The 22,596-nt window shown below is 46.3% G+C and overlaps 3 protein-coding genes across 9 annotated transcripts; all 3 read left to right on the top strand.

The window, feature by feature from the left end:
* Positions 1–56: 56 nt before the first annotated feature.
* dync1li1 (dynein, cytoplasmic 1, light intermediate chain 1) lies at positions 57–8,089 on the top strand. 4 transcript variants are annotated; one of them, XM_047018684.1, is made up of 13 exons: positions 57–173; positions 424–497; positions 1,481–1,597; positions 1,914–2,144; positions 2,303–2,454; positions 2,814–2,907; positions 3,159–3,294; positions 3,394–3,505; positions 3,633–3,692; positions 3,774–3,818; positions 6,237–6,324; positions 6,424–6,546; positions 7,230–8,089. In XM_047018684.1, exons 1-13 carry the CDS (start codon positions 70–72, stop codon positions 7,337–7,339), a joined length of 1,446 nt encoding a protein of 481 aa, XP_046874640.1. In that variant the 5' UTR covers positions 57–69; the 3' UTR covers positions 7,340–8,089. The 4 variants fall into 4 exon arrangements, with proteins under 4 accessions (XP_046874640.1, XP_046874637.1, XP_046874638.1 ...); XM_047018681.1 differs by having other exon boundaries at positions 6,421–6,546; XM_047018682.1 differs by having other exon boundaries at positions 6,234–6,324.
* A 4,108-nt stretch (positions 8,090–12,197) lies between these two features.
* LOC124466784 (catenin beta-1-like) lies at positions 12,198–18,657 on the top strand. 3 transcript variants are annotated; one of them, XM_047018646.1, is made up of 16 exons: positions 12,198–12,609; positions 13,631–13,671; positions 13,798–14,004; positions 14,180–14,430; positions 14,556–14,794; positions 15,052–15,253; positions 15,365–15,509; positions 15,596–15,699; positions 15,852–15,986; positions 16,143–16,346; positions 16,421–16,516; positions 16,713–16,832; positions 16,960–17,232; positions 17,322–17,382; positions 17,509–17,704; positions 17,823–18,657. In XM_047018646.1, the coding sequence occupies exons 2-15, from the start codon at positions 13,668–13,670 to the stop codon at positions 17,697–17,699; spliced, it is 2,232 nt and encodes a 743-aa protein (XP_046874602.1). In that variant the 5' UTR covers positions 12,198–12,609; positions 13,631–13,667; the 3' UTR covers positions 17,700–17,704; positions 17,823–18,657. The 3 variants fall into 3 exon arrangements, with proteins under 3 accessions (XP_046874602.1, XP_046874600.1, XP_046874601.1); XM_047018644.1 differs by having other exon boundaries at positions 16,421–16,579; XM_047018645.1 differs by having other exon boundaries at positions 13,631–13,696; positions 16,421–16,579.
* Positions 18,658–19,927: 1,270 nt separating this feature from the next.
* Positions 19,928–21,409, top strand: si:rp71-45k5.2 (uncharacterized protein LOC560783 homolog). 2 transcript variants are annotated; one of them, XM_047018714.1, is made up of 4 exons: positions 19,928–20,104; positions 20,202–20,432; positions 20,546–20,641; positions 20,748–21,409. In XM_047018714.1, the coding sequence occupies exons 2-4, from the start codon at positions 20,283–20,285 to the stop codon at positions 21,390–21,392; spliced, it is 891 nt and encodes a 296-aa protein (XP_046874670.1). In that variant the 5' UTR covers positions 19,928–20,104; positions 20,202–20,282; the 3' UTR covers positions 21,393–21,409. The 2 variants fall into 2 exon arrangements, with proteins under 2 accessions (XP_046874670.1, XP_046874669.1); XM_047018713.1 differs by having other exon boundaries at positions 20,023–20,432.
* Positions 21,410–22,596: the final 1,187 nt, after the last annotated feature.

Below are 22,596 nucleotides of genomic sequence, written 5' to 3'. Positions count from 1 at the left end.
CAACCACGCCCCGTCGGGCTTTGCTGTGCGCTACATCCGGGCGCTTCATTGGTTTACAAGCCTGCGAAGATGGCGACTTCAGGGAGGAGTACATTATTATCCTCCAACTCAACTGGACATAACAGCACTCTGGAAAACCAAAACCCAGAAGACGAAGATGGACAGAATTTATGGTGGGCGTAATATGGACTTTTCAATTTAGTGTGGATGGGGTTGGGGCTCCGAGCGGGTGCTGTGCAGGGGCTGAGGATGGTTTGACAGCTAGCTAGCGGCTAGCAGCACCAACAGACAGACTGGATAGTCGCTGTATGAATGGTGACAACAAAGCAATGCTAGCGTCTATGGCTGTCTGGGAAAAGCATCTGACTCTAGAGCTAGAGCTACCTAACGACACAGTGAAATAACGGTTTGTTGTGTTCACAGGTCGTCTATCCTGAGCGAGGTTTCGACGCACTCCCGATCTAAGCTACCGTCGGGAAAGAATGTCCTGGTCATGGGTGGGTAGCTATTTTTTTCTTGAACCATACTTGCTAACGTTAGCTATCTTATATCACCGTTAAATTGCCGGTGTTAGCATGTATAGCGAGCTTTCTAAATTAAATACACCGGCCATTGTCTTGTGTATGGATGATGATGGTGCATTATTTTAAAACGTGGTCTGTTAGAGAATGAAGACCGCTGTCATGTGTATTAAATGCGCGTGCTAACGGACCATTCTGCGTGAGCGTCTCCGCACCCTCACCTTGTCTCCTCCTATTAGAATGATGAACGCCCTACTGACTTCATCCTCTGCAAGTCATCATTGGGGTGTGTGTGTGTGGCCTCGAGAAAGGCCTCCGACTCTGAGATGAGTCGCTGTTTGCTACCCATTAGCAAACCGATTAAGGTTGTGCTTGATCTATCGTCATTACACCGCGAGACAGCGGGGTGCCTCCCTGTCTCGGTCTGTACGCGTGCTTAGCTGTCCACGCTCATTTTATATCCACCGGGGATTATCCGCTGATAGAGAAGCTGATCAGTGTGGTGACTGCTCGTCTGACTGCAGTTTGAGCCTATCTGTTTTCGACGGTTGTTCCTGAATTTGTGAGGATTCTTAGTTGTGCCAAACAAAATGATGCATTTTTTTCACTTGAATGGTGTGATCATAATATGATATTCTGTTTTGATGCACGGGACTAAAAATAAAGAATCGTAACAAACAGTGAAATAGAATATTGGTGTGGCTTTACACAGCTAGCCAGCTAGTGATTTATCATGCTGCAGTTTGCGGGCCTGTACGCTGGTCTGGCCACACTGAGGTGTATGCTGTGAAGACAACTGTCTGAACAATACTATTAGTATGTGTGTACAGGGTCTGTATTTAGGGCAAAGGCCAGAGCATAGTCTGGTAAAGACCCACAATGCTGGAGTAGCTGTGGGCAGTGCTACTGCCTTTGCTGCTGTTGATTCTCTGCTTGTGTGTGTGTGTGTGTGTGTACAGGTGAGGTGGGTTCGGGGAAGACCACCCTGGTTGCTAAGCTACAGGGGGTGGAGGAGTACATGAAAGGGCGTGGTCTGGAATACCTGTACTTCAGTGTCCATGATGACGACATTGACGGTAACCAATCACAGCTCTACCATACAGCTTTTGTCTGTGATGTATTTTACAGACACATTTTCCAACCCTACATTACATTTGAGTCCTTTAGCCAAAGATACTCACATTAATGATGTTAGTCTAAAGTAAGTGAACCAGCTGGGCATTCCAGTGATCGTCAGTAGAGCCTTCTAGAAGATCCAGTAAGATAAACAGTCCCCGTGCTAGATCATACACATATGCAGGTATGTTGTAAGTAAATGAGTTGAATATGAGCAATAACTGTGTGTGTGTGTGTGATAACTGTGTGTGTGTGATAATGGTGTGTGCGTTCCAGACCAGACCAGGTGTAACGCCTGGGTGTTGGACGGAGACCTCTACCACAAGGGTCTCCAGGGTGTGGCAGTGCCAGTGGAGGCGGTGGGCGACTCGTTGCTGCTCATCACGCTGGACATGTCCCGGCCGTGGAACGCTCTGGACTCGCTGCAGAAGTGGGCCGCCGTCGCCAGGGAACACATTGACAAGCTGCGGGTTACCCCGGAAACGCTGAGGGAGCTGGAGCACAGATGTGAGGCACTCGGAGCAGCTTGAAACGGCAGCATGGATATACTCACACACACACAGACACACACACTCTCACACACACTCACACTCACTGGTGTTTCTATGATTGTAATATAGGCAAAATCCATTATTTACTGTGTGTGTGTGTGTGTGTGTGTCTAGTGGTGAAGCAGTTCCAGGAGTATGTGGAGCCAGGCAGTGAAGAGGGTACCCCCCAGAGGAGGACTGAGGAGGAGGAGAGTGTTCTGCTGCCACTGGGAGAAAACACACTCACACACAACCTGGGCCTTCCTATGGTTGTAGTCTGCACTAAGGTACACACACACCTCATACACACAAACCCTGCAGCTGTTTATGGTTTTAAGCTTTGAACACACATACACACGTGAGATTTGTGGTTGAATTCAGCACCGATTTTCTCACACACACACTCGCGCACACACAACATTCCTCTGGACACAGTCTGCATTTAGACACACATGCATTCCTATGGTCTTAAGATGTTGTTAAGCGTCACATGAGCGTGTGTAAAAGAGTTACATTGGTTAAACTCACAACTCTGTATAAGTGACTCTGACGAGCGATGTGACTACACATGTATACACACACACACGCATGCACACAAACACACACCGTGGATGTTGTGAAACAGCGTTCCCCTGTGCCCCCACAGTGTGACGCCATCAGCACCCTGGAGAAGGAACACGACTACAGAGACGAACACCTGGACTTCATCCAATCACACATCCGACGCTTCTGTCTGCAGTGTATCCTTGTCACTGTGACCTATGACCTACCCCCCCCCCCCCCCCCCCCCCCACATCTCTGTCTCCGTGAGTCAGTACAGCTGGCTGCTCTCGCTCCCTCATTGAGTCAGTGTAGCCACAGTAGGTGATCTCTGCCTCATTGAGTCAGGATAGCTGGGTGGTTTCTGCCTCATCGAGTCAGTAGCTAGGGGCTCTCTCTGCCTCCAGTGAGGCAGCGTAGCTGGGCGGTGGTCCTTGACTCGCTGTGGCAGATGGAGCCACTCTCCTGTACACATCGGTGAAGGAGATGAAGAACCTGGATGTGCTCTACAAATACCTGGTCCATAGACTGTACAGCTTCCCCTTCCACTGCCCCGCACAGGTGGTGGAGAGAGACGCCGTCTTCATGTAAGCCTGCGTGCGTGTACGTCATTGTTACATTAAGCCTGTGTGTGTGGGTATGTGTTGTTAATGTGGCACTGTGTGTGTGTGTGTGTCACCTTCCAGACCCTCAGGGTGGGACAACGAAAAGAAGATCGCCATATTGCATGAGAACTTCCAGACGCTGAAAGCAGATGACAATTTTGAAGAAGTCATAGTGAAGCCCCCGGTCAGAAAGGTAAGACTTCCCCCAACCCTGACCCTATCTGTCCAGTCCCTCTGTTCATGTCTCATACAGTATCATGACTATAATCTAATATAATTACACATCTCTTTCTCTCACTCGCTCTCTCTCGTCTCACCAGTTTGTTCATGAAAAGGAAATTCAAGCGGAAGACGACCAGGTGTTTCTTGTGAAATTGCAGGTGAGTTGTGTGTGTGTGTATTAGTGATGCACTTTGTCCCTCGTGCCAGTCTCTGACACCAGTGTATGTGTCTTGTTTTAGTCGCTGCTCGCCAAACAGCCTCCTGTGACTGCAGGACGCCCAGGGGTGAGTCTCCCGCTCTCTCTTTCTCTCCCTCCTGCTCTCTATCAGTATCTGACAGCATCTCTTTACAGTGTTTCCCCACATATAGACTCATTTGTGGCCGCCACATATTGCGTTTCGTTATAAAACACTTTTTAATGCTATTTAAAACACGCAGTGTATTTCTTTCAGCTGCATTTCCTTTCCCTGCTCTCCCTCCGTCTCTCTGTCACTCACGCGTCTCTCTTTCTCACTCACACACACACACACAGTCACAACGTCAGCACACGTTAGCAACGACGTAGAACCGCCGTTCTAGTAAGACACAGCGAAAACAGCGAGCTGCATTAGTAGCGTAGCTAAAAGTCTAGGAACGTTGAGGCTACTTTTCACTAGGTACCTTCGAACAAGCAGAAAGAAAGCGTCAGGGAGAAAAAGAAAGATTTGTTAGGCATTGAAGAAAGAGTAGGAGAGGAGGACAGCATCCAACATGCTGCTCCAAGAGAGCCAGCTGAAGCAACAGGTGAGGTGGACAAACAGATGTAGAAACAGGCAGGTAAGAAATCAGGTCTCAGGACAAGGGAACTCATGTGATGGTGTGAATAATTTTTTATTAATATTTAATATAATAGAGTTCTGTGTAACAAATTATTAACGAAGGAATTATTTTGTCCCCCCCCCCCGGTCAGACACGTGCCGACGACCCCCACAAATTGCTTTCTAATCTGGGGGAAACACTGCTTTATACAGTGCCCTCCAAAAGTATTGGAACAGTGAGGCGAATTCCTTTATTTTTGCTGTAGACTGAAAACATTTGGGCTTGACATCAAACGATGAATGTGAAACCAGAGATCAACGTTTCAGCTTTTATTTCCAGGTATTTACATCAGGATCTGATGCACAAATTAGAAAATATCACCTTTTTGTTCGAACCCACCCATTTGTCACGTGAGCAAAAGTATTGGAACATGTGACTGACAGGTGTGTTTTGTTGCCCAGGTGTGTCCTATTACATACATTATTCAATCAATAAATACCACTGAATGTCTACACTCAGGTTCAGATTGGGTAAGATAGGTTTTGTCTATGCAGACTGTATTCAGAGGTGAAAACAACATGAAAACCAGAGCGCTGTCTTTGGGTGAAAAACAAGCAATTGTGAGTCTTAGAGAAGATGGAAAATCAATCAGAGCCATTGCAGAAACATTGGCCATAGCCAGTACAACCATTTGGAATGTCCTGAAGAAGAAGAAAACTACTGGTGTACTAAGTAACAGACGTCGAACAGGTAGACCAAGGAAAACATCAGCAGTTGATGACAGAAACATTGTGAGAGCTGTAAAGAAAGACCCTAAAACAACTGTTAGTGAGATCAGCAACAACCTCCAGATGGCAGGAGTGAAGGTATCACTATCTACTGTTCGCAGAAGACTTCATGAACAAAAGTACAAGGGCTACACCAGAAGATGCAAACCACTCATTAGCAAGAAGAATAGGAAGGCCAGGCTGGAAATTGCCAAAAAGTACAGAGATGAACCTCAAAAATTCTGGGACAAAGTTTTATGGACTGATGAGACAAAGATTAACTTTTACCAAAGTGATGGAAAGGCTAAAGTTTGGAGAAAGAAAGGAACTGCTCATGATCCCAAACACACAAGCTCATCTGTGAAACACGGTGGAGGTAATGTCATGGCTTGGGCTTGCATGGCTTCTTCTGGGACGGGCTCATTAATCTTCATTGAGGATGTAACACATGATGGCAGCAGCAAAATGACCTCGGAAGTCTACAGAAACATTTTGTCTGCCAATTTAAGGAAAGATGCAACCAAACTGATTGGCAGAGCCTTCATCATGCAGCAAGATAATGACCCAAAACACACTGCCAAAACAACAAAGGAGTTCATCAGGGGCAAGAAATGGAAGGTATTAGACTGGCCAAGTCAATCTCCAGACTTAAACCCTATAGAGCATGCATTTTACCTGCTTAAGAGGAGACTGAAGGGAGGAACCCCACAAAACAAACAACAACTGAAAGAGGCTGCAGTGAAAGCCTGGGAAAGCATCAAAAAGGAAGAATGCAAAAGTTTGGTGACGTCAATGGGTCACAGACTTGCTGCAGTTATTGAAAGCAAAGGATTTGCAACTAAATATTAAGTCTTATTCACTTAAATATGTTTTAAGTATATCTGTTCCAATACTTTTGCTCACATGACAAATGGGTGGATTCAAACAAAATGCGATATTTTATTAGTTGTGCATCAGATCCTGATGTAAATACCTGGAAATAAAAGCTGAAACGTTGATCTCTGGTCTCACGTTCATTATTTGATGTCAAGCCCAAATGTTTTCAGTCTACAGCAAAAATAAAGGAATTCGCCTCACTGTTCCAATACTTTTGGAGGGCACTGTATGTGTGTGTGTGTGTGTATATATACACAGCAGGACCCCACCAGTAGAGCTCCCAGTGGTTCTCCAAGGACAAGTAATCGCTCCGCAGCGGCCAACGTAGCCAACGCCATGCCCCAAGCAGGTAATGGCGTGTGTGCCTGCAATTATGTAAGCTTGAGTGTGTGTGTGTGATGGTGTGTGTGTGTGTGACTGCAATGTGTTCTGCCTGTCTCTGCAGCAGGTCAGACCAGTGAGGGGGTGCTGGCTAACTTCTTCAACAGCCTTCTGACTAAGAAGGCCGGGGCAGGCGGGCCAGGGACTCCAGCGGGGGGTAACAACACTCCAGGGACTGTCCGCAAGTCAGGTGGGACACACACATGCATGCTGCAGTGGCATCAGTAAAGCCATGGATGAAAGACGTTGTGTTGGAGCGACTGTTGAGATCAGAGTGCTCTCCTGCTCCCCTGCCCTCCCTCCATCTTGAGGATACACCCACACTCACATACAGACCACTTGTTGTCTGTGTGTGCGTGCGTCTGTGTCCTCATCCATGACTCATCATCTGTGTGTATGGTCTGTGTGTGTGTGTGCGTGCACGCGCGTGCTCTAGTCAGAGGATGCTGGCCACGTTAAGGTGTGTGTGCGTGAAGTTCTTTCGGCTCATGTCTTCTTAAAAACCTTATAATATTCCCCCATCCCCTTCTCTCCCAGCCCCCATCTTGAGCCCTCCCTCTCCCTCTCTCTCCTAACTCCTAACCCTGACTTTAACCCTCCCTCTCTCTCCGAACTCCTACCTTTAACCTTTCCCGTCTTCTCTTCTGATACATGCCTCCCCCCACACTGTTGGCACGTTGCATTATACTTATGGATATTCCGTCCCATTGTGTGTATGTGTGTATGTGTAACCATACTGTGCCTTGATCTGCCCTGTTCCCCTGCATCAGCCCTAGTAGTGGGACATTGTGTGTGCATGTGTCCAGATCTTGTGTGTGTGTATGGTAGGTGTATATGCCATGGTGGGGGTTAACCTGTAGGTGTGATCCACAGGGTCTAAGCTGGGCCTGAGTGATGTCCAGGCGGAGCTGGACAGGATCTCCAGTCGGGAGACGGACGGGGAGCCCTCCAACGACACCCCCACCGACGGACAGGACACATGAAGGGGGGCGGGGCCCACATACCCCCCCCTCCCACCCCCCCCAACTCCCACACCCCACCCCCCCATGCCACTTGTCACGCAGAGAGACGGTGGGAATTTGGGAGAAGAGCGACCACGCCTCCCTGTCACTATCCTCACCCCCCTATCCCCGAGTCCCAGAAGAGGAGGGAGCACTCCCCCTGCCTCAGGCCTGCTGCATTGTCTACACCCCCTTCCAGCCAACCTCCATATCCTCCCTTCCCTCATCCCTTGCTCCCTACCTCCTCCTCTCTTCTCCTCCCAAATGGGCCGCAGCATCCAGGGAAGCATCTGGCAGCGTTTCATACTGGACTGTTCATCTTTACGACAGAAGGCGACGAGAGGAGCTGTGAAAGAAAGAATGAAGGGAACAAACTGACAGGAAGAGGAAAAGGGAGAGAGAATGTTAGTGAGTGAGGGACTTAAGGAAGTAAGACAGAGAGGGGGGGATGATATCCTCTTTATACTGCAGGAGCTACTGAAATGTGTGTGTGTGTGTGTGAGAGAGAGTACTGTTGGCGTTCTTGTGTGTGAATGTGGCTTAATGTGGGACAAGGCAGCCTTGGCCAGTAGTTCTAAAGATGTGGGGATTTGACTATTGATAAACATGGCCTGAGAAAGAGAGGAGAGAAAAAGTCAGGAACAGAGAGTGAGGAATTTGAGGCAAGTGTTACTAACCTTTTCAATTTTCCGGCTGAATGGATTGATGAATACAACAGTATTATGATCCTAACAGTTACTGGCCTGCTGTGTGTGTGTGTGTGTGTGTGCGTGCGCTTGCTGGATTGGAAGAAGTTACAGAGTTGTACATAGAGAGACTTTGGCCTTTTGTGGTTTCAATTCATGAAGCTGAACAATTTTCTTCCACTACACATGATATAGTATAATGCTGTGGCCACCAGGATCACCTGGCCTACAGCCTACACTACAGATCAACACACACTAACTCGGATCCACAAACCGAAACCATGAATACTGTTCCAATTCAAACCTGCCAGAAACCCAAGTACCATCCATAGATGCACCGACAAGGGTCTGGAATAAGGGTCTGGCCAAGCTCTCTCTAATGTAACCACACACAGCTCAAAATGTGGAGATAACAAGACAGTGTACTGAACGGGTGTGGGGTTGGGAGGGTCGGGGGGGGGTAGGTGAGCTTTATTTGTATAGATATACGCGCTAGCAATTCAACTCCATAGTTACTTCTGTGGGTAGGTGGGTGGGGTCGGAACAGGAACGGCGTGTGTCTCGGGAGGGGGGGGTCACGTGGGATGAATGTACAGTCATCGTATCGCTGTAATACCCTGATCAGCCCTGTTATCGCAGAAGCTCCGTGGTTGGTGGCGTTTGTATAATCAGGTCTGTCAATCCGTCAATTAAAGGTGTATTTATTCGGAATTCATGTTTTTTTTTTTGTCTGCAACTTTCTGTCTGTTATTTCTCAAGAACTTCATTAGAACATGAATGGGGAATAAAGAACCGCGTACTGGCATTTCTGTCATATCTGTCAGGAATGGTCAGATCCTCTTGATGTTGCGAAGGAGATACCGCCAGGACCGTGTTGCAGGAGAGGGAGAATGCCACCGTGGTGCCGTCAACAGGGATGGAAAGCTCTCATGCTAGGGGAGGATCTGTGAGAAACATCTTTTTTACTTGTTTACAGTTTGTGTGCAAATTACAGAAATACCCTCCACTGTCACAAATGCGTGAGAAAACTTTCAAGAAACTGTTAAGAGCTTCTATTTGGATTTAAAGAACTGAAGTGTTGAGACTTACATGAATCTTAAAGCGACAGAGACAAGAGAGCAAGAGAGACAAGTCATAGGTTGTTTCTCAGGAGCAGTATTTGAGAAGTAGGCTAAAAGAAAAAGTATGTTCCATTTTGGTGGTGAATTGTCCTAGGAGAAATAAATGTGGTTAGGAAGATGTCAATATCTTGTAACTTCCTTTACTCTGGGTATATTTGCATGTCAGAGTAGTTCAGATAATACTGTTATTTAATCTGTAGTTAATGATTTATTGATAAGAAAAAAACATAAAATGAACACTTCGGCCTTGCAGTAAAAACTGAATTGCCCCGAAATTTACAATCATCAACACATACAATACAATACACTATAACTAGTATGTTTAAAACACATTAGATTAATCTATCAAGGTATGGCCTTAAAGAAAGGAAATCCTTATCAAGGATATATTCATAGGGCCATCACAGAATGAACAATCATGCCCCACGCCCCAGCCAACACAGTTGCACTTTCTAGATGTATGCAATATTGGAGGCCTTGATCATGTTCTTTATATTTTTCTTATTTTACTTATTGTGTGAGTGTTTATATGAAAGTGAGTATTGTTTTAGAGGCTGCACATGTTGTTTTATGGTTTTACTGCACAGACAAATAAAGTCTAATCTAATCTCATATAGGCATGGCATTAGGAGTAGGCTAAGTAGTTACTGAGAGAATGGATGCTGGCTTGACAAAGGCAGGATTCACCAAGATAAGTAAGAATCTAAATAATGAAACAAAGGGAGATCCCATCTATCTGTGGTACTCCAAAAAGGCAACAGAGTTTGATACGCCCATAGAAATGGTGCATGTTAGCGCAGACATTGAGACTGAGGTTAATTTCTTCAGAGATAGCTGGGAGAGAATGCAATGTGACGTGAACCGCAACGCTGGGGGGGCATGGATCCACATCTGGATAAAGCGGGCAAATTCGGCAAATTGGCCATGCATAGTTGATGTCACTGCAACCTGCAACTTTGAAAACGACCAACAACTTTTTGAAAAAGGCTACATCCGGCTGGATGAAAACATCAATCGCGATGCGGAAGGTGAAATGGTCTTCATTTGGTATCGCCAGTGCACATCCTCCCCAATGTCACTCGGCTGTCTGGAAGTGTCCCTGAGCCCTGAAAACGACCAGACCTATATAAATTGGGGATGCACTAAGGTTGATGTCAATCTCAATGAAGGAACATCTGGAGACCCAATTTATTTGTGGAAGAACATCAGCTCTGGCGGCCCGGGCATTGGTTACCTCACTGTCATCGTCAACCCAGAAGCAAAAGAAGGAGTCAAGAACTGCGGTTATGTAATGGATGACAAAAATCTTAACAACTGCAACAAAGGTCATGCCATGTACTTGGCATGTAGGTTTCCAGAATGAGACCTGCACATAATTTAAAGAGATTTAAAGAGAGTATTCCTGCCTCCGATTTGATTTATTCTTGCATTTCATAAAACATTTTCCTTAATTCAATTCAATTTGTTTTCTGCATTTGGTTTTCCTGACCAAAGAACAGTACAATTGTATTTTCTTTTGTGCATGTGGGAAGGAGGCTATTTTTTGTTGATGTAAAAATTGTGTCATAGCAATATAATTGAAACACGTTTATTTGAAATTACATTCACTAATATTATGCAGATTTGGTCATTTGTTGTCTGTTATCTTCAATATCCAATATTAATGAAAAGTATATTTTAGATGACAATAAATGGACTGTACTGATGTGACTTAACTTGAAATATACTATAATCATGAGTGGCCAAAATGTCAACAACAACAAAAATCAATCCTATTGCTATGTCCCGGTCCCAACACAAGCTCTTCTCCTGCCTGGCCCCCCAATGGTGGAACCAGCTCCCCACCTCCATCAGGGACACTGACTGTCTCCCCACCTTCAAGAAAAGGCTCAAGACACACCTGTTCCGGGAGTACAACGGCACTTAGGAATGCTTGTTTGGACCTGATGTTAGTTTCCTCCAGGATAACAATGACTCTTATTGAGAGACTTGTTTCTCTTGTAGGTTAGTTATAACGTAGTTAACTCTTGAACTCTTGTACTCGCTGTGAAATATTTTACTGTTGATTGTTCTTCTACACAGTCTTGCACTTTTTGGGGTTCATGTTGTTTTAATTTGTAACTTGTATAACTGCATGCTCTTATGGGTCTTCCCATTGGCACTTGTTTAGTTTTACACAATGTATTCTTCATGTTTTGGCTGCTTGCAATGTTTGGGACTACCTTGTTGTTATGATCAGTGACCTATGCTCTTCTGTAAAGCTCTCTCTTGGAAGTCGCTTTGGATAAAAGTGTCTGCTAAATGCATAAATGTAATGTAAATGTGTATCTTTATTTGGCCTTATATGCTGTCTACTCTTTAATAAATCCACATTTCAACTCTAAATTCTTTTGTTAATTTTTTTGGGCTGTATACGTCCTACTTACAGGCCTCCCCAGAGTTTTCAGTGAATCACAGTAACATGTGGAACCTAGCTGTTTGCTCCATCACTCATAGATATCTGTAATCAATAATCCAGATGTCAAACCTCCTATTTCACAAAAAATAATTGTGAAACTTTGAATGCAATATTAATGGTGCTTGGTGGAGGAAACAGTAGAGCATGTGCTGGGGTTTGGCAACCTGTATGATAGAATGGGAAATGTTAGATGAACGGATCAGAGGTGGGACAGGTCTCTGATGTGGTTGGGGGTGGGTGGGGGATAGAGGGGTGGGTAGGTTTCTTTAGAGTACAGGGGTGTGGAGTAGTATTTAATGTAGTTACAATAGACAGTGACTTGCCACACACTCTAGCACAGTAGGTGACGGTGTATGCACCTTTAAGTTGGATCATGCAATTGGTCAAACAAATCCAAAGAAGAATTATAGGCGTAGAGGTATTTCACCCACAATCCTGTTATTATTTAGACCAAGCATTAACTCTGTTTAAAGTTAGGGTGACGTAAGTTTCTATGTAAAGTGCGCAGTGGCGCATTAAGATTTGAAAACCCGAGATGCCGTCCGCGCCATGAGTAATTCCCGGCAGGTCCGGTCTTGCGCAATAGGATGGAGTGGCTCGCCGTTCTCGCGACTTCGTGCCATCTTTGATTTAAGCGAAAATATTAATGGGGTGCTGGTTTCCCCATTTCGGATTCTTTTTTAAATTAGCAAAAATTATCATGTGAAAACGTAGTATTTCGAGCCAGATTTGAGAACACAAAAAATAGCCTACTGGGGAAGACAGAGGCAAGTTTGGGATAAAATCCCCGGAACGAGCAAAGTTTCAAAGCGGAAATGCAATACCACCAAGATCCATCAAGAGCCGAGAAGCAAGGGGTGGGGACTAGATACCTCCACTGTTAAGGATCTGCAGTGAAGGCTGTGTTGTGGTGGTTTGCCACGGAATTGTAGCCAATCCATCGAAGGAAGACAGTGAGAGAAAAACGAGGGTGCACCTTAGACCCAGGTAAGTGTTTCAGATTGACAGATGTCCGTTTATTGTTGTGTTTAACGTTGCTTATTTACTTAACGTTTGCTAGCTGTCGAGCCGGGAGCAAAGACATCTCGGATGTGGGAAAGCTGGCTACCCGGTGCAGTGGGTCTTAGCTTGCTTATATACTGCATATCGGACTCTGGCGAGTAGCTTCTAGTTAGCAACTTGCTAGATTTTTCCCCGCAGTGCTGCTTTTCAAAACGAATTTTAGTCACTCTCGTGCTTAGTATTTGCCATGTGCATCTAGTTGTTCCATTTATTGCCGACCCTGCTGTAAATGGTCAGCATAGTTTCATGAACCAGCTGCTAATGTTAAACATTATTATGAGTTGTTTATGTTAGCTACGCCTAGCTGCACCACCAGCTATCTAGCCGGCATAACTGTTCGGTTCTCTGAGAAAGTAAAGAACGTACGTTAAAATTATACTTGCCACTAATAAAAGCAAACCAGAATTTTTTTTTCGTCTAGTCCGCTGTTAATGCTGGCTCCATTATATGTAGTCCGTCGTAGTCGCGCTAGCTGACGTTTTAACTGATCATTTTCAGAGTTCTGCTACAACAAGGGTGCGGGGCGTTGGGAGTTTACTGAAGCTGAGAGGTTGTAACTTGGCGTTGTGGTGCGGTGGGGGAGGGGGTGAAATATGCCTTTGATGTTCGGTGCAGCTGAATTGCGAATTGTGTTCAGGCTGGCCTGGGAATACCCTCTGCATTATTGTGAAAGCACCACGGTGTATTTTTCTTACCTTTTGTTCAGTAGTAGCCAACTAACTGTTCATAGCTTCTTTAGTTTGGTAAATGTATTAACTTGTTCTAGCACAATCCTTCGACGGTGACTAGGCCTACTCAACATTGCGTTCTTTAATTTGTTGTAGTATGTTTTGCCCAACATTACAGCAGGTGGTAACGTGGAATGCTATAACTTGCTAGCTAGCAATTAGCTGCTCGATATTTTACACCAGTGCTTGTGTAGCCTAAATACTATTTTACCCTGCAGATTTGGAAGCTGTGCAGGCTAAGGGTGATACAGAACGATGGGCAAGTACCCTAAAAATATGCATGGGTAACCTTTTTAGTAGAGTTAAGTAAATAGTTTGTTACATGTTTTACTTTGCCATATGTCCTAAATGTTCATGTGTCATCCTCTCCCTTGGTCAATTCAAGCTGATTTAATGGAGTTGGACATGGCTATGGGTGACAGTAAGGCAGCTGTGGGCCAGTGGCAGCAGCAGTCCTACCTGGATTCTGGCATCCAATCCGGGGTCACCACCTCTGCCCCTTCTCTGAGCGGGAAGGCTAACCCCGATGTCGAAGAAGACCCAGGGCTGTATGACTGGGAGTTCAACCAGCCTTTCACACCTGAGCCCACAGGTAGGTACACTAGGAAAAAAACACACTGATAAAACCAGATAGGGTGTGGTGGGGAATCTTTGGTGTATAAACCACTTATAAATACACACACACAACCACTTAAAACATCAGATATGGTGTAGAAATAAGCCCCATTGTTGAATAACTGTTAACTGTCATCCCTCTCCTGTCTCAGACATGGAGGGATATGCTATGACTAGGGCCCAGCGTGTGCGGGCTGCCATGTTTCCCGAGACCCTGGAGGAGGGGCTGCAGATGCTGCCCACCCAGTGTGACGCTGCCCACCCCAGTGCCGTGCAGCGGCTGGCCGAGCCATCTCAGATGCTGAAGCACGCCGTGGTCAACCTGATCAACTACCAGGACGACGCTGAGCTGGCCACACGGGCAATCCCCGAGCTGACCAAACTGCTGAACGACGAGGACCAGGTAATCTCCCTCACGCGACGCAAACAGTGATGCATTCAGAGCTATACAAAGGGGGCTTATGAAGGGTAGGTGCTGCACTCTCTCCACCTTGTTTTACATTCCTCTAACCCCCCACCCCCCTGCAGGTAGTGGTGAACAAGGCTGCCGTCATGGTGCACCAGCTGTCAAAGAAGGAGGCGTCACGCCACGCGCTGATGCGCTCGCCTCAGATGGTGTCAGCCGTGGTGCGCGCCATGCAGAACACCAACGACGTGGAGACGGCCCGCTGCTCCGCCGGGACGCTGCACAACCTGTCCCACCACCGCGAGGGCCTGCTCGCTATCTTCAAGTCCGGGGGCATCCCTGCCCTCGTCAAGATGCTGGGGTGAGAGGAGAGGGTGGGAGAGTGCGGGGGAGGACTGGCGTGTGGGAAGGGCTGGTTGGTGGGAGGAGGGAGGGCCAGGGAGGAGGGATGATGCTAGGGGGGAAGGGGAGGATCTAATGAGGATTAGGAACAACATCCCATACAGTGGGCTGTACCGAGGTGTATATATTTACACGTTTATTAGTTGAAAAATGTTTCTAGTGCCTCCGTCTCGGATTGGTGCTTAAGAAACCTCTCGTTTGGGTTTGTGTGTCCAGCTCCCCTGTGGACTCTGTGCTGTTCTATGCCATCACCACCCTCCACAACCTGCTGCTGCACCAGGAGGGAGCCAAGATGGCGGTGCGCCTGGCCGGAGGCCTGCAGAAGCTGGTGGCCCTGCTCGCCAACACCAACGTCAAGTTTCTGGCCATCACCACCGACTGCCTGCAGATTCTGGCGTACGGCAACCAAGAGAGCAAGGTGGGACACACACGGGCTACTTGCAGAGCACCGTGTGACGAGTGTGCACACCTAAACTCCAGAACTCACTCCCCTTAACCTAACACTGCACATCGTCTGTGTGTGTTGCAGTTGATCATCCTGGCCAGTGGGGGTCCCCAAGCTCTGGTCAACATCATGAGGACCTTCACCTATGAGAAGCTGCTGTGGACAACCAGCAGAGTGCTTAAGGTCCTGTCTGTCTGCTCCAGCAACAAGCCTGCTATTGTGGAGGCCGGTGGGTGTACACACACACACACTTTGCTGACTGATGTTTTATTAGTTATCATTGTGACTGTAAATGACGGTGTTGTTGGTGTCCAGGAGGCATGCAGGCTATGGGGCTCCACCTGACAGACCCAAGTCAGAGGCTGGTCCAGAACTGCCTCTGGACGCTCCGCAACCTCTCTGACGCTGCCACCAAACAGGTCTGCACACACGCTCACGTACCCACGCACACTCAACACAGTGCACATGCATTCCCACACACACACACACTCACACAAATGCAAAAGGAGTATAGCTGTCACGTTTCTGTAACTACGCTGTCTATCTTCTCTCTCCTATCGACCTATCCCAGGAGGGGATGGAGGGCCTGCTTGGGACTCTGGTCCAGCTCCTGGGCAGTGATGACATTAACGTGGTGACCTGTGCTGCCGGTATCCTCTCCAACCTGACCTGCAACAACTACAGCAACAAGCTCATGGTCTGCCAGGTGAGCGTGCGCACACACTCACTGCTCAATAATGTGCTGGAAGTAGTTCAAAAGCCTTTGTCGTTCTTGGCATCCTAACCCCTTGTAGTAGCACCAGTACAGGAGGCTGTTTGCTGTTGACTGGTTAAGTAGAACTGTTATGTGATTTGTTGTCAGGTGGGTGGTATCGAGGCCCTGGTGCGTACTGTGCTGAGAGCCGGGGATAGAGAAGACATCACAGAGCCGGCCGTGTGTGCCCTCAGACACCTCACCTCCCGCCACCAGGATGCAGAGATGGCCCAGAATGCCGTGCGGCTGCACTACGGCCTGCCTGTGGTGGTCAAGCTGCTGCACCCGCCCTCCCACTGGCCACTGATCAAGGTACGAATGCACTCATTCTTGGCAGTATCCGTCACCCACAGTCCTCTTAAATGTCCTTCCTCCCGCCCCGCTAGGCCACCGTGGGTCTGATCCGTAACCTGGCGCTGTGCCCGGCCAATCACAGTGCTTTGCGGGAACACGGAGCCATCCCCCGATTGGTTCAGCTGCTGGTAAGAGCCCACCAGGATACACAGAGACGCACCAGCATGGGAGGAAACCAGCAACAATTTGTGGTACGGAGACAAAAACTCACGTGCTAGTTTTAAGATGAGAGAAACTCCACTTGTAACTCCCTAGCTTAGATTCTCCCTTTTCTTCAATGTGCTTTAGACTGTCTTTTTCTTTTACACACACCCACACACACAGGAGGGTGTGCGCATGGAGGAGATCGTGGAGGGATGCACCGGAGCTCTGCACATCCTGGCCAGGGACGTCCACAACCGCATCGTCATTAGAGGACTCAACACCATTCCACTGTTTGTACAGGTAAACCTCGACCACCCTGACCTTTTAATTACAGTACTTTGGATGATTGCCTTTTGATCGATCTTCTATAGGGGAGGCCTTGTTTTAACTGTGGTCTCTCTCTTTCTCGCCCCCACGGCCCACCCAGCTGCTCTACTCCCCAGTAGAGAACATCCAGCGCGTGGCAGCCGGCGTGCTCTGTGAGCTGGCCCAGGATAAGGAGGCGGCGGAGGCCATCGAGGCAGAGGGTGCCACGGCCCCCCTCACGGAGCTGCTGCACTCGCGCAACGAGGGGGTGGCCACGTACGCCGCCGCCGTGCTGTTCCGCATGTCTGAGGACAAACCGCAGGACTACAAGAAACGCCTGTCTGTGGAGCTCACCAGCTCTCTGTTCAGGACGGAGCCCATGGCGTGGAACGAGGTACGGCCGTGCACGCACACTCTGCACATTGGGGTATTTACACTGCAGATTGGAGGTTGTGTGTTAATGGGGTGTGTGTGTCTCTCAAGACAGGGGACCTGGGTCTGGACCTGGGAACACAGGGTGACCCTCTGGGCTACAGACAGGATGGTGAGTCAAACCTATCCCTGCCTCGTTCCTTTCTGTTGACCTGAATATCTTCCGCCGGCTCTCCTTCATTCTGGCCCTCCTCCTGAATGTATGAGGTCATGTTTTCTAACCCCATTCCCCCTGCAGATGGAGTCTACCGTGCCTACCCTGCTGCCTATGGACAGGGCTCCCTGCTGGACCCCATGATGGAGGGTGGCGATTACCATGGCGATGCCCTGCCCGACCTGGGTCACCATGGCGATGCCTTGCCTGACCTGGGCCATTCCCAGGACCTGATGGACAGCAGCCAGCTGGCCTGGTTTGACACTGACTTATAAAATAGGTGAGCACACAGTCTGTCTTGATGTTGAGGGGCTTTTCCAGGTGGTTTGTGTGGAGGAAAGGGGGAGATGGTGTTTTATGTCCCCCTAACAGTCTCTCCCCCCCACCCCCCCCTTCAGCTGTAGTTGGGATCAAGCTGCATCGTGATTGGCCTCTATCATCTGCAGCTGTGTTGTGATTGGCTAGTGGAGTTGCTGAAGGTTGAGAGGGAGAGTATTGATATTGGAAAGTGCCTGACACATGATGAATACACACAGATTTGGTTACCGTGGAAAAGTAAGTGGAAGTTGTGGGGATGAGGATGATGAGGGAGAGAACACTAGGAGGGTTATGAAGCTGGATGCTTAGACTAAAGACTGCACAGGAGGTGAATCTAGAGATGGAATCACAAATGTATTAGCCTTGCTCTTTTCTTTATAGTGGTTGTTTTTCTACTTTATTGTTATTGTTTTTTTACTCAGTCTCTGTTAAGGTACTGATTCAGCTTGCCTTGGCTCTCACAATCATTCATTTCTTTGAATCATTTTATACATTTTTATTTTAAAGTATGTTATGTAGCGTTAAGTTATAGTGGTATACCAAACGTTCCCTTTGTTTTGTCACGTGTACAACACTAATACTCAGTTGAATCTTACTCTGTTTTTACAATATCAGAAAATTGAGAATTATGCATACATGCTTGTTAAAGCATAACTAATATCAGTGTCACTACTGTCCTAGAAAGTTGGGTGTGAGAAGGAGCATAGAAATAGTGTTTTTATACTTTCATGGTAGGTTAACAAAACTTTTGTATGCTATCATTGGCCGTCTAAACAGTTGTATACTGGTCCAATAAAACCATGTTTTATGTGCTATCAGTGGTAGCTAGGTGAATAAAACGGTTGTTGTCTGCTGTGCTTATTTTAGACACATGGTTATGACACAACTGACCAATAAAGTGACATTTTATTTGAACTTCGTTGTGTGTCTGTTAATGGTCTGAATGTGCATGGAGGTGTAGCAATGTATTTAAAATTGTAATGGTAAATCTTTCTTTATTTGAAATGGGCAGCAAGCATACAAGGTCCAAAAAAATCGAATTGTAAAAAAAAAATGTTTTACTCTGACACACTTTTTATTGACATGCAAAAAGGATGTTAATGGTCAAATATTCACAACCAAATGTGAGGCAGGGCAATGTTAAGTGTTCCCTCTGTCCAGGTGTGCACATCAATTAACCTAGAAATTAGGTGATGATCATTGGAATGTGGGCTTCTGCTCAAACGCATTTAAAAACTTGTTAGGCCTATGTTTTTTGGGGTTGAGCTACTTTCCTGGGCCTCCCACATTCCAGAGATTTTCGCCTCATTAGTCCCTTCTATTGTCCTGGTAATCAGGAGAGGTCAACTGCATAATTTACATCCAGCCTGCTAAATGTGTAGAACTGTTAACTCAAAAGCATGACCGTGTCCTGCACATCCAACGAGACTACGAGTAGCCTAGACCTCTATCGGACTAGGGTACATAGTTGACAACATTAGATGATACATTTTTGCTAAACTGCCAAATATAAGAATGGGGAAAATATATTATCTTGAATAGGCTGTTATCTAAGAATAACTGGAAATCCCTAAACGTGGCTTGACTGATTTTAAATTTAAGCTACGTAATGCGTTTAGACTTACATATACCATGCAAACATTCAGAAAATATAAAGACACACCCAAAGGCCTATGCTATGTTTTTACATTAATACCTTTTAGCCCAGTGGTTCTCAACCCTGGTCCTCAAGTACCCCCTGTCCTGCATGGTTTAGATATTTCTCTGTTCCAACACACCTGATTCAAATGAATGGTTGTTAGCATGCTTCTGCATAACTAGATAACGACCCATTCATTGGAATCAGGTGTGTTGGAGCAGGGAAATATCTAAAACATGCAGGACAGTGGGTACTTCAGGACCAGGGTTGAGAACCACTATTTGAACAGATTAGAGTTGACTATGATCATTTAAAATGGGTTGTAATATAGCTTAAGCTCATTGAACATTTGAACATGTTGGTAGACCAGCAGTTGTAGTCTATTGGGTGCTTTAAACAGGTCTTAAAATAACTGCATCCCTTGGTGATAACGGCTAGCTTTAACTTCTTTAGTGACGCATATTTGCCCAAAACAATAATGATAAATGGGGTGAAAACGTTTGGTATGTGAGGGGCCTCTTGGACAAAAGAATAGATTAGTTAAAATCCATGCTCCTCGATTAAGACTGAGTTTAGTTTAATTTGCAATTGGTTCAGGTTCATAGAAATCCGTAGGGGGGGGGGGGGGGGGATTGGTCACTCAGAACAGAGCATGCAGAGGGGCCTAGCTGCAACTGGAGACGTTGTCAGAGTCCCGCCCTATACGTTTATCACCTTGTCCAGGTATGAAAGGAAATCGTTAACTTGGAATGCACACCTACTGCTAGCCTATATTGTTCCTGCAGGACATTTATAGAGGTCTGGGACTTCATCATTACAGATCCACGGAGGAAGGTTGGAGGAAGGTTGATACATCAGTGCTCAGTGACTATACTTAACTCTGCAACAACCGACATTTAACATGGCTGAGAACTTTGGAACTTACCAAACTCACCAAGTTCCCCCGAACGGCGCAGTTCAGCGAAGAAGATACCAGAAGGGAACGACCTATCTGGCCCTGATCACACAAGTTCTCCAAGACTCTCCTGACAGGATGCTCACATTTAGTGAGGTAAATATCTAGACCCTACCATACTATACTAAAGCAGACTTGACTTACCGGTTAATCTCTGTAAGTTTTTAAACAGTCTACAATTCGGCCTGATGATGTTTTTTGATTTTCAGATGATGCAGAAGATCCAAGTAATTGTATCGGGAGAAAGAAAGGGACTTGAGAACAACATCCGAGTCTGCTTATCAACCAACAGCTGTTTTATTAAGGTATGTTGAGGCGTTTAACTTTATATTGAAGTAGCCTATCTACCCTTCGATCTGCTCCTCCTCACGCTTATGAACAAAATAGTTATTGTTTGTGCATTTATTTCAGGTTCCAATGCGGACAGATATGCCACTTGCCAAGAAAAACTACTGGAAAGTCGACGAAAGTCGAATTACGGAGAAGATGGTACGACGCCACTTCAAGGGCATACTTGAACAATCCCCCGTGTGGTCTTCCCCAGTGAAAATTGAAAACAGACCAGTCAAACTCAGCGTTACGGACTCGCCGACCCCTGCAGCCCACCACGCTCAAAAGAAACACGAGAAGTTCAGTAGTTCTTTCTCCATCGAATCACTGCTGAGGAAAAACTGTCCTAGCAACCGTGGCCCCAGACACGCTTCACCGTCGGTTGTGTGCAGCGCATCCGTCAGGGCAGAGCAGCTCCCGTGGCAAGAAGAGAGGGTAGTTGGAATGAAAAGGAGGTTGAGTTGGGACTGCCCACCTGTTCAGACGCACCGTGTTCCCCGTGCTGATGATAGTTACTGCATCTACACAACAGGAGGCGACATAGGCCGTGATTTCCATGCTTACAGTGCGAGGCCCACAAAGAGGATGTGTATTGAGCCCAATATTAGATCTATGGCTGAGTACACTAAAACATCCTTTGATCCACATTTCATGATTGGCACATATAGCCGTTATGCACAATATCCTGCCTCTGAATATGATTATGATCAACATTTACGTTTGTGAAGATCATCAACTTTTTATTGAGCACTGTAATGTTAGGTTTATTTTGTATTGTATTTTTATTGTGATTAAATGATTTTGGCAAACGTTAAATGTTCAGTATTTGACATAGTCCTTTTGTGTCGGATTCTACGGGTATAAACGCCACCTGGAAATGCATGTCCTTATAATCTAGACTCTTCTTTCCAAAATGCTTGTCATCCAGAACGATGACATAATTTCAAGATTACTGACCAAGCGAAAGGTAAGCAAACAGGTAGTAACTCGGATTTCATTTTCTAAAATGGTCTCCACACAAGGTACGTGGTGCTCCTGCAGGGCACTCGGGCTACCTGAACTCAAGACCACATGAACAGAAAGGACAACGATAGCCTTGAACCCACTACATTTGTCCCAATTTAGAATTAGGATTTTTTATCTGTTCCTCCAACAAAACCTATGTTTTATATTGCTCAGCTGCAACATCTCTTTGTATTTCATTTAATCAATATATTAGTTTAAATGGCATAGCCTAAGTACACACAGATGTTCCATGTTTTACATTACATTTAGTCATTTAGCAGACGCTCTTATCCAGAGCGATTTACAGTAAGTACAAGGATATTCCCCCAGAGCGATTTACAGTAAGTACAAGGATATTCCCCTCGAGGCAAGTAGGGTGAAGTGCATTGCCCAAGGACACACAGTCATTTGGCACGGCCGGGAATAGAACCAGCGACCTTCTGATTACTAGCCCGATTTCCTAACCGCTCAGCCACCTGACTCACAAGTTTGGCACTTCGAGTTTGTGGTGAAACCTCGGTGAATGGATGTTCACAATCACGTCCGAGCTAGAAGATGCAAAGGTCGAGGGCAAAGAGTGTATAGCAAAACAAACACCACAGGGTGCCCCTCCTCTAGAAAGTTTTGTACATGCACATGCGTACACACAGTATACATCTGTTGTTTCTATCTTGCCACACATTGTAAAGAAGACAAACCGTGAAGCTTGTTTATGACGTTTGGGGCGTGTCCGTCAATCTTGCACAGGCCTATGCTCCAGCCCTAGTATTCAGTTTGGGATTTATAGCTCTTTATCTTGGATGTGAAGATTTAATTAACTGTCCATTTAGTTTTAAATTGTGGAAAACTATTTAAAACATTTCCCGCGATGCCGTCGATGTCGGTGAAACACAAATAGGCCATACCAATTACTTTAAATAGGGCA

This window comes from Hypomesus transpacificus, chromosome 4, assembly GCF_021917145.1.
Source record: "Hypomesus transpacificus isolate Combined female chromosome 4, fHypTra1, whole genome shotgun sequence".
Lineage (NCBI taxonomy): Eukaryota > Metazoa > Chordata > Actinopteri > Osmeriformes > Osmeridae > Hypomesus > Hypomesus transpacificus.
Note: the sequence above shows the minus strand (reverse complement) of the source record. Positions and strands in the feature narration are given on the sequence as shown.

Bases quoted from the DNA above. Each gene is read 5' to 3' on its own strand.
- dync1li1 (XM_047018680.1), top strand. From the start codon at position 70: ATGGCGACTTCAGGGAGGAGTACATTATTATCCTCCAACTCAACTGGA. The intron at 3,295-3,393 runs GTAAGCCTGCGT...GTCACCTTCCAG, and splicing joins GAGAGAGACGCCGTCTTCAT to ACCCTCAGGGTGGGACAACG. The intron at 3,819-6,233 runs GTGAGTCTCCCG...ATATATACACAG, and splicing joins TGACTGCAGGACGCCCAGGG to CAGGACCCCACCAGTAGAGC.
- LOC124466784 (XM_047018644.1), top strand. The intron at 14,795-15,051 runs GTGAGAGGAGAG...TTGTGTGTCCAG, and splicing joins GCCCTCGTCAAGATGCTGGG to CTCCCCTGTGGACTCTGTGC. The intron at 16,347-16,420 runs GTACGAATGCAC...CCGCCCCGCTAG, and splicing joins CCCACTGGCCACTGATCAAG to GCCACCGTGGGTCTGATCCG.
- si:rp71-45k5.2 (XM_047018714.1), top strand. From the start codon at position 20,283: ATGGCTGAGAACTTTGGAACTTACCAAACTCACCAAGTTCCCCCGAAC. The intron at 20,433-20,545 runs GTAAATATCTAG...TTTGATTTTCAG, and splicing joins GGATGCTCACATTTAGTGAG to ATGATGCAGAAGATCCAAGT. The intron at 20,642-20,747 runs GTATGTTGAGGC...CATTTATTTCAG, and splicing joins CCAACAGCTGTTTTATTAAG to GTTCCAATGCGGACAGATAT.